At 32.3% G+C, this 10,625-nt stretch overlaps 1 protein-coding gene across 2 annotated transcripts; it reads left to right on the top strand.

The window, feature by feature from the left end:
* The first annotated feature begins 7,137 nt into the window (after positions 1–7,137).
* LOC107614982 (putative F-box/FBD/LRR-repeat protein At1g66290) lies at positions 7,138–9,020 on the top strand. 2 transcript variants are annotated; one of them, XM_016317104.2, is made up of 3 exons: positions 7,138–8,418; positions 8,498–8,686; positions 8,802–9,020. In XM_016317104.2, the coding sequence occupies exons 1-3, from the start codon at positions 7,138–7,140 to the stop codon at positions 9,018–9,020; spliced, it is 1,689 nt and encodes a 562-aa protein (XP_016172590.2). The 2 variants fall into 2 exon arrangements, with proteins under 2 accessions (XP_016172590.2, XP_088354113.1); XM_088497987.1 differs by having other exon boundaries at positions 8,763–9,020.
* Positions 9,021–10,625: the final 1,605 nt, after the last annotated feature.

Raw genomic sequence — 10,625 nt, 5'->3', positions numbered from 1 at the left:
CTATTCTGTCCTTGCCGATGGGGGATCATCGGAGTTGCTGATGCTCCATCCTCTTATTTCCTTTAGTAAGACTAAACTTGTTCTGCCTTGTCTTGCCATAAAACTCTATTATTGACGCTATCCTATCCTGTTTGATGTCCCTTTTTGTCTTTGCTTAGTTTTAAACCACCGTAGGCTTTTGGATTCGTTGCCATTGTTACTGTGGTTGTTCTATGTTATTGATACTAGGGTTGTTGTTGAGGTTGCTGCAGTGAGAAATCGAAGTTGTTGCTACTATCTCGGTCCAAATTTCATGCTCTTTCATTCCATTTTACTTCTACCTTCCTCACCTTTTATCTTGGCACTCTGGTTTAGTTTTTTTCGATCTCTTGGGATCAATTTGTGAGTAAGCTTTACATTTATAACTGTTAATTTTTTTGTTTATGCTATTCTGAGTTTCTAATTATATTTATAAAATTATTGTTGAAGAACTTTGATTTGATTAGAATAATTAATTTATTATAATTGAAAAAAATATTTTTATGAAGCTCATATCTTAGAAATTATTTTACATGAGACTATATATATGTTTGATGAAGTTTTATATTATCTTAGAATATTTGATTTTACTCGAATATATACTTTTGAAGCATTGAAGTATTTGTTAGTACTTACTGACTTTGAAATTGTGAAATGTGTTTGAAATTATTTATGATTGAAGAAGTTATGATTAGAAAAGATTTCTTATGAGAAAGTATTATTTGATTTGATTCAATACTGTATATATTTGAAAGATCGAAGATTTATTATATTTGAATTTATATGTTTTGAATTGGTTTGGGAGGCTCGTATTAGAAAACCGTAATTAACAGCGGTTATGACATTAACTTAGATGCATCTAACTTAGACTTCAGCTAGTAGGGGTGTTGCTAGCCTAACGTGTAGGCCACACGTTAGATCTGTTATTCTGTTAGGACACACAAGCGGAAAGTGCTATCCATAGGAGTGGAGCCGCCCAAGTATAGACTTTTGATTTGATTTCTGTATGAAAACTCCTTTATTGATTCACTTATTATGATCAATTACTATTTTCTAATTAAAAATCACTTCAATAATAATGTTTATATGGTCTCATGTGGATTATAAATGTATTGTCTAGTCACCGAATTACAAAACTCATTCCGTTTTCCTAAAAATATTTTTTCAGGAATAAATACTTGAATATGTGAGCCCTTCTATTCAAGAATTATGATTTGCAATGGGTATCTGTTTCTTGTTGAGTTCCTAGACGTTGTATGCTCCATATGTCATTATTAAAAATATATAAGTATTTATTTTAGAATTTGTAAATTATTCAAAATTTTTGTAACTTTCTTATTTAATTTATATTTAAGTCTGATAGGCTTGCTAGGGAACTGTTATCCTGAGTGCCGATCATGGTTCATTTTGGGCCGTGACAATTTTGCTTAAGTTGTTATTACTTAAATTTTAAGTTATCTGTTTAGGTTGTTACTTTTTTAATTTTGAGGTAAATACCAAATCGGTACTCGAAAGATTCTGGCGCTGACAAAATGGTACCTGACTTTTGTTATTGACAAAATAGTCCCTAAAAGATTTTAAAATTTGACAAGCGTGTCCCCGAGCTCGCCGGATCAAATCTCCGGTAAATACAATGCTGACATGGTCACCGTATTTTGGTGACATGGCAAACCACCCCCCAAACCCTAAGCCCTCCCTCCCAACGCAGACTCCCCCTCCATCTCCCTCCCCATCGCAGCCCTCCCCTACCCAACGCAGCCCCCTCCCCTCCCCCTCCATCCCCATCGCAGCCCCCAACACACTCTCCCCTTCTCTTTCTCTCCCCATTGCAGCCCCTTCCCTTTCCCTCTCCATCGTTCTCCCCTTCCCTCTCCCTCCCATCACAAATCATATAAAGGCACAGATAGAAGCATGCACAATAGAACACAATATCACAATTTAAATTACAATCTACCAATATCATCTGTGTTTCTTTCCAAATGTATTACACTATTCCACCAATTACATTAAAAGAAGAAGAAAAAGAAAAAATCCACCTACAAACCCCTCAAATTTCTTATCAAGATGATCATGTAAAGCACTCTTATCAATCCTTTGGTGATGGTAACTCTTGCAAACAGTAAAAAACGTTCTGCACCAACAATCCCACCAAATTCACAATGACCAACACACCCATAATAACCGTGAAAAACTGCAGAAACGAGTTCTGTGTATCAATTTATATAATAAGCAATACCAAGAAAATCACGAAGATAAAGTTACAGATGAACATCAAAAGCGTGACCTAGAGGTAAGTGATGAACAAACGCTTGAAGATTTTGGGGATTGCAGAGATGGTGGAGGAAAAAGAGACAGTTTTGTTGGTGTAGAGGAAAGCGACGGTAAAGACGGCGGCGGCAGTGGAGAGGACAGAGAAGGCGAAGAGGAAGAAAAGGTAACAGATTTTTGGGATGTTCAGGAATTGTAACTCCTCTATTGCTAGATCCATTATTCCTTTTTCTTCTTCTTCTTCTTAGATTCTTGTTCTGTTCTTCTCTAATCTGAGAGAGAGAATCGAAAGTTTTGGTTTGTAGTTGCTTTGAAAGGATGGAATTTTGAGATATTAGATTGTTATTCTTTTTTATTGCAGAAATAATGAGATAAGATGAGATGATATGAGAGGGAGGGAGAGGAAAGGGGGCTGCGATGGGAGGGAAAGAAAAAGGGAAAAGGGCTACGATGAGGGAGGGGGAGGGATTAGGGTTTAGAATAATATTTTTAATTACAAATTCCAACTCAAAATAAACTTCTCTTGTCAGCAAAAATCGGTGAACACGTAAGCATCTTATTCGCCGGAGCTATAGTCTGGCAAGCATGAGGACACGCTTGGCAAATTTTTAAAACATTCAAGTACTATTTTGTCAATAACAATAGTCAGGTACAAAAATATCAGCGTTTGAATATTTCGAGTACTGATTTGGTCATTACCTTTTTAATTTTTAAATATACTTTTTTAAGTGGTTAGATATTTAATTTTTAATGTTGTTGTATTAATTTAAAAAAAATTATTTATAAATTATTTACTTTTTTAATTTTTAAATTATAGTTATATTTTATTTTTATTATAATAATATTATTCTTTTATTTAAAAAAAACTAATAAAATATAATTTAACAAGAGTCGTTATCACACGTACGGCTTATTTGCTAAAACTAGTGTTTATCCATAAACAACTTTACCTTACTTTGTCTAGACTTAAGAGTTGCAATGGTCTCAATGTTCTAATTTTAAACAAAACGGCAATCCAAAGTTATCAACAACAAATGTCGTTTTCAAAGAGGTTTTTAATAATATTTAGGTAAGAAAAATAGTATTTTTATTTTAATAATATGTTATGATTTACACTTTTGTATAAATATTTACTGTAGATATAACTAATTTATCAATAATTTCACTTTTAGACTTGAAATAAAATGTGTAATAAGTAACATAACATCATATGCCAATTGCTTTTCGAATGAGGTTAGTAAAATACTAGGTTTTCGATAAATTTTTATTAGCCTTTTGATATAAAATTTAGTGTAAAATTGATATACTACTATTACAGTTATATACATTCTTATTTTTTTATGTCTCTTTTCTTATGATTCAAGAATATTAAAAAATTTTAAACTGTTCTATTTATATTTTACTTTGAATAAAAATAAAACAATATTTCCAGTACATTTATTATATAATAATGATAATAGTATTATACTAAACTCGAAAAATTTATAATTATAAAATATTATTTTTGATTTACTATATCAGATTAAAATGTGAATTTATATATCACACGAGTTTAACACTAATATATAATAAAGTGTCATTTTTTCGGTTTTTTAAATTTTACTGTTGTAATTATTTTTTGATATATCTTTGATACATTTTATTTAAAAAGTATCCACTAGGGATGAGCACGGGTCGGTTTGGTTCGGATTTACATTTTTTTGTACATGTACCCAAACTAAACCAAACCGATTAAGAACGGATTGGTTCGGTTCGGATAATTGGGTACTCGATAATTTTGAAATTCATAAAAAAAAACCAAATTTTTATCTTAAAAATTCAACAAGTACAATAAATACGTAACATCAATAGAAATAATCCAAACATGTTAAACACCAAATACATTAAAAACTAAACTCATTAAAATCCAAACATATTAATAATGAATAATCATTGTTTAATGGAAAAGTCATATATATATTTTTATTTTTTTTATTTAATTAATATATGATCGGATTTGCGGGTTGGTTCGGGTTCCGCACCCCCAAAATTGATATCTGAACCAATCACTAACAAAAGCCATCGGATTGGATCCGATTACCCGTTGATTTCAGAACCAATTTAATTGGTTCAGTTCGAATTCAGACGAGTAATCGTGATACGGAAATAAAAGATAAATAAGAAAATAAGGATTCAAACTGAATAAAAAGATACATTGAAATTAAAATAGGAACAAAAAAGATAATTTGAAATTGAGTACAAAGAGAATCACTCTACTTTCTACCCAATTTCTTGACGCAACAAGAAAGGGACTCCTCAACCTAACTTGTCAACGCCATAGTTTGGAAATTGAATCGAAGGGACTCCTCAACCTTCTATTCAATTCCCCGATGTAACAAGAGAGGGACTCCTCAACCTCAATTGTCCACACCATGGTTTCATCACGAAACCAAAAAGGGGTTTTCAAACCTCTAAAAATTCTATACTACGACTACAATAGCTAAGGAGGTATTTATAACCTCTTATTAGGTTAAAACAAAGAAAACCCTAAAGCCCATAAACATAAAGCCCAATCTAGTAATTAAATAAACAAAATCAAAATACATTAAATAAAATATTCTAAAAATGTAAACTAAAATATCTTCTAAATAACTCTTGAACTCTTCATATCACGAACATTTGAAGCACGTATCATTCTCTTCCTCTTCAAAAAAGATTCGTCCTCGAATCTTGTAGGTGAAAAAAAAATAATATATGAAAAGGACAATAATTATAAGGAAGATAATTTCATTTTTTTTTTGGTTTTTTTCTTCTTTTTTTTTTGTTTTTTTTTTTCACTTTATTCTTCTTCTTCTTCTTTTTTTTTTAAATAATGAAACGCAAACGAAAACAAGAACACAAGAACAAAATGAAAGACGCAATAAACACTGGACTCTTTTTTTTATGATAAAAGAAGAACAAATATAGATTAATAAGAATTAATCTAATACCTGAGCTCTGATACCAAATGATACGGAAATAAAAGATAAATAAGAAAATAAGGATTCAAACTGAATAAAAAGATACATTGAAATTAAAATAGGAACAAAAAAGATAATTTGAAATTGAGTACAAAGAGAATCACTCTACTTTCTACCCAATTTCTTGACGCAACAAGAAAAGGACTCCTCAACCTAACTTGTCAACGCCATAGTTTGGAAATTGAATCGAAGGGACTCCTCAACCTTTTATTCAATTCCCCGATGTAACAAGAGAGGGACTCCTCAACTTCAATTGTCCACACCATGGTTTCATCACGAAACCAAAAAGGGGTTTTCAAACCTCTAAAAATTCTATACTGCGACTACAATAGCTAAGGAGGTATTTATAACCTCTTATTAGGTTAAAACAAAGAAAACCCTAAAGCCCATAAACATAAGGCCCAATCTAATAATTAAATAAACAAAATCAAAATACATTAAATAAAATATTCTAAAAATGTAAACTAAAATATCTTCTAAATAACTCTTGAACTCTTCATATCACGAACATTTGAAGCACGTATCAAATCGGATACCCGCTACCCGTGCTCACCGATATATCTTGTGTATCAAGTTATGTTTAAAAAAAAGTGATGATAACTATATAATAGGAAATCGATTGAAGAAAATAATGTACAAATATTTAGAAACGTAATATTCTTGTCATATCCTTGGATAAACCTGCAACAATTAGAAAATAAAATAACTAAATAAGTCAATTTTTTAGTCAAGATTAATAATTTATGTTGAAAATGTTGAAATCTTAGTAGCACCAATAACAAAATGAAAATATTTAATAACAAAAAATTGCTAGACATAATTAAAATTTATTATATTTAATATTTATTAAGTCAAGTACCAATTAATTTTTTATGTACATATATTTTAATTATTTGACAAAATAAATTTTTATCCTTTATGTTTAACATATTAAAAAACAATTAATAAAATATAAAAATAATTTACTTAATCAATAAATTGGTCAGCGTTATCTTAATTGAAAATTGACTAAAATTGCAAAAATATAAATTAATTTGATAACTTTCGTACAAAATTATGATTTAAATAATTTTTAAGATAAGATAAGATATTATTAAAATTGAATAAATTTTCGGTTTATATTGTATTAAATAATAGGGATCATATTTAAATTTAAACGCCCCTCTCTATCTCTCTGTTAAACTCAAAAGCGCCACTCTCTTCGCGCCATCTCCCTCTTCTTTCAATCTTCGGTGACTGAAATCTGCTTTCCAGGTTGGGTTCTAAGTTCTGACACTCTAGCGGTTATTATCCTTGTTAATTAACTAATACTGCCATTAAATTAGTTGTGATTATGTATCGTTTTCTAGCACTGAATATATTGAACTCATTGATCAGGATACAGTATACAATTGCTTAGTGCTTAACAGAAATTTTACTAATTCCAATATGTATTGGCACTTCTGCAAATAAGGAAAGGTTTCTTTTAAACAATATTAAAATATTGGACAGAGAACGTAGCTTTAAAGTTTGGAGTTTTCAAATTTGACTTTGCTTTAGCTCAAATCTTTAAAGTTTTAATTTTTCAAATATCATGCCTAAATGTGTAGAATGTTAAGAACAATTGTAGGTTGTGGATTACTAGGATTTCTTTTTAATGTTCCCTAGACTCACTATTCGGTAATGAATTCAAAAAGTTTAGGTGATGGGAGCAAAAAGCAAATAATGTATAGCACTATATACTTATAGTAAAATTACCACATCATTGATCTTATTTGTTCTGTATGTGTTTTTGCATCCAAATTACTAGTGTTTGAGATGATTGAGTTATTCTTTTTCTGATATTCTTCTACTTGCTTTGAAGGACACAATAATGGATGAAAAAATGGACCACATATCCAGTTTACCAGAAACCATACTTCATGACATTCTCTCAAGATTGCCAAAGAAAGATGCTATCAAAACTAGTGTTTTGTCCAAGACATGGAGAGAAATATTGTATACCTTTCCCATTTTGTCTATTTGTAATCGAGAATCTATTAGGAGGTCTTCCAAGAGGAAGAAAGATCAACAAATTAAGACATTCCTTGATTATGGCAAGCAAAGATTGCTGAGGTTCAGTGACCCAGGCTTAGCAATCAAAGAATTCAAGCTCAAGCTTAGTTTAACCTGCTATGACCTTCAGCTTATATACCCTGATGTTGATCAGTGGCTTAAGTTAGCTAGTGAATGTGATGTCCAGACCCTAAAGCTTTGCCTGCCTACTTTAAAAGAGGATGATCCGTGCCTATGTTATATCTTGCATCCAGGTGTCATTGAAGCAAGATCACTTAATAAGTTAGTGCTGAAGGGGAGAATCAGATTTGACAAAGAATTCCTGAATCCTTCATTCAAGTTTTCCTCACTGTGTGTATTATCCTTGAGCTATGTTCTTTTTGATGATGAAGGTGCTATCGAGCATGTTATTTCTCATTGTCCTTTAATTGAGCATATAACCTTGAAATGGTGTTATGTACACAACCCCCAAGGTGCCGGAGATATGCGAATTTCTTTTATGAAATCAGTAAGCATGCATGGTCTACAAAATCTCAAGGGAGTTGATATTCAGGGAGTACAAAAAGTTTATATTGATGCTCCAAATATTGAGAAAATATATTATGGTGCTGGCAGTTATGAGCCCTCCAAGATGAATTTTGATAGTTGTGGAAATTTGAGAGCTTTGACCTTAATGAATATGAAGATTGAATTTCTTTTTACATATATATGGTTTCTTCATCTATCTTCCAAATTTCCTTTCCTTGAGAGTTTGGAATTGGATGAATGCTCCATGTATGAGAACATTAATATTTCAAGTTCTCAACTCAAGGCTTTGATGTTATCTAATTGCTCTACCATGCATAAGCTTGAAATTGACACTCCAAATCTATCATCATTTCGATACTATTATGCTGGTGATGACTTACCTTCCATATCTTTTATAAGCTGTTCTAATCAACTGGAAGTAAATGTTCGGCTCAATATGACTCATCCACGTCTTTACCAGTTGGGGAAATTTGTCGAACAATTTAAACCACAAAAGTTATTGACATCACTCTCCCTCTCCATCCATCCCTGCATCCCTTCTGATGAGAGTTTTTATGATGATCAATATCGTGTAAGTATAAATTGCTACTTATATTCTGTTAGTCTACCTATTTTCTTAATATGGTATTTATATGCCTTGGATTATGCAGTATTGGGAAGACCCATATTCATTGCCACCTACATTGCCTGTGCCAAGCATCAAACACTTGGTCATTCTCTCTGTTCGGGAAGATAAATCTAAGTATTCACTTCTAGTGAATCGTTTGTTCTATGGTTGGTGCCCAGAAACTATTTCATTGAGCTTGAACCCGTCTTATTGCACCGAAGCATTCATTGAGGTACGACATTGTCTCCCAAGTTTCTATTTTATTTCCTCCCTGTGCTTTTCATCAGTTCAAAGTGTTATCTGTGGAGCTTCTAACTCTTATTTGTTATTTGTTTAAACAACAACAGTTTTTTTACTGGTGGCTACTCGAAACCAAAAAGCCAAAGGGCAAGTTTTGCTCCTATTGTTATTCCAAGTCTAAGTGTTGGTTGCATGGCTTGAAGGATGTCAAGGTCACAAGCTCAGTCAAGAATGATGTGAATGTTGTTGATTTCGTTCATCTCAAATCTCTCTTATGTGGATTGTCAAGTTCTGATAATGCAAATATTAGTTTTAGTTTAAAGTAGTAATTATGTTTTTGTTAGTTAGTAACTCATTTACATTGCTTTCTTTAATGTTTTATCTTCCATAGAGGAGGAAGTTTTGAATGTGTGAAGGTTTCTATAATAACAAACTCAATTTTGTTTTTAAATATAATTTTTCTTTTCTTATTTTTTGCTATTATGAGCTTACTACTTGATATTCATACAGAGAGCATTAAAAAGCATTTGCCCAATGGAGACAATAATCATTTCTCATGAGTTCTAAGTTCTCTTGTATGAGCAAAAATTTATGAACGGCTTGCTGCATTCATACTCATAATAATAAATGTAAAATTTACTATGTTCATCATTTTCACTTCTAACTCGGAAAGTGAGACTGAAAATATATGGAATAATACAACAGGATGAGGAGGATTGGAATCATTTGTAAAGATCATTGGAGAAGGTGGCGGATAAAAGGGATTATGGGATAAATAAACATGAAAGATAATTCCTATCAAATTTTTTAGTGCAATTCATAAAATTAAACTCCCAAAAAGATTAAACAATGTGTAATAGTGATATGAATTTTGGGGAGTACAGCAATTTACTAATAAACTTGTGAGACAAATAATAGAATACAGATAATAACAACATGTGTTAATATACTCTTTTGGGGCACATTGTCTTCATAAATAAAGGTCATAAACTCATAATGAAAGTAGCATTAGTCTCTCTTATTTTGGCAATCCACCCAGAAATCGCTTATGAAATTCAAAAGACTCTTGTGGTTTATATTCTGGAACTGTATGTCCCTGTGCCAATGTAATCAATTAATATAATGATTTAAAGGAATCCAAAAGTAGTTTAATTTTTATTTTTACAGTAATACAAATAGACATTGTTGTCAAACTCTCGAATTTAGGTAGTGGAATCGAGTTAACTCGGACATAAACTCGTTTTTGAATAGACTAGGGTAGACTCGGATGAACTCGTATAAACTCGGTCAAAATCGCGAGTTTGAGAGGGAGTTTGCGAGTTTGCTTTGGGTGCCGATTTTGGCCAAAAATGACGTCATTTGGGCCAAAAAAAAAAGAATAACGTTATATGTTATGCTAACTCAGTAACACGTAACCCTAAATGACTAAATCCCTAATCACTCTTCTCTCAGTTTTCTCCCTCTCTATCGTTTTCTCACTCTTCAATCTTTGTCGCCATTCACTGTCAGTTGCTTGCGTTCCAGAACAGTCGCACGTCGCTCTCTACTCTGTCCCAGAACAGTCGTACGTCGCTCTCTACTCTCTTCTCACAGTGCTCTGCTTCTTACCATAGCTAGGTTTTGCTTCGATGCACGAGGAGCCTCTGCCATCCACCACGCTGGTTCGTTCGTCTCATTGCCACTGTTTATCGTGTCCTCTGCGACTTTGCAGTTCGTTGTGCTACCGTGGTTTGTTCGTGCACCATTCGTTCATTCATCCACCGTTCGTGCATAACTCCGCTGCGCTGTCGTTGTTGGCTCGTGCATCTTACCTCTATTGTGCTTTGCTGTTGCTTACCATTTTTCATTCTTTGCGTCTGCATCGTGACTCCATTTCTGCACTACACGAGCACAATTGTGCTGCATTTCTACTCGGTTTTATGCTGGTTCTT

Source organism: Arachis ipaensis, chromosome B9 (assembly GCF_059453495.1).
Source record: "Arachis ipaensis isolate K30076 ecotype BB chromosome B9, ASM5945349v1, whole genome shotgun sequence".
Lineage (NCBI taxonomy): Eukaryota > Viridiplantae > Streptophyta > Magnoliopsida > Fabales > Fabaceae > Arachis > Arachis ipaensis.
Note: the sequence above shows the minus strand (reverse complement) of the source record. Positions and strands in the feature narration are given on the sequence as shown.

What these genes read in the sequence shown, in the direction of transcription:
- LOC107614982 (XM_088497987.1), top strand. Translation starts at nt 7,138, where the DNA reads ATGGATGAAAAAATGGACCACATATCCAGTTTACCAGAAACCATACTT. An exon ending in TTTATGATGATCAATATCGT is followed by an intron (nt 8,419 to 8,497) that starts GTAAGTATAAAT and finishes TGGATTATGCAG; the next exon opens with TATTGGGAAGACCCATATTC. An exon ending in GCACCGAAGCATTCATTGAG is followed by an intron (nt 8,687 to 8,762) that starts GTACGACATTGT and finishes TTATCTGTGGAG; the next exon opens with CTTCTAACTCTTATTTGTTA.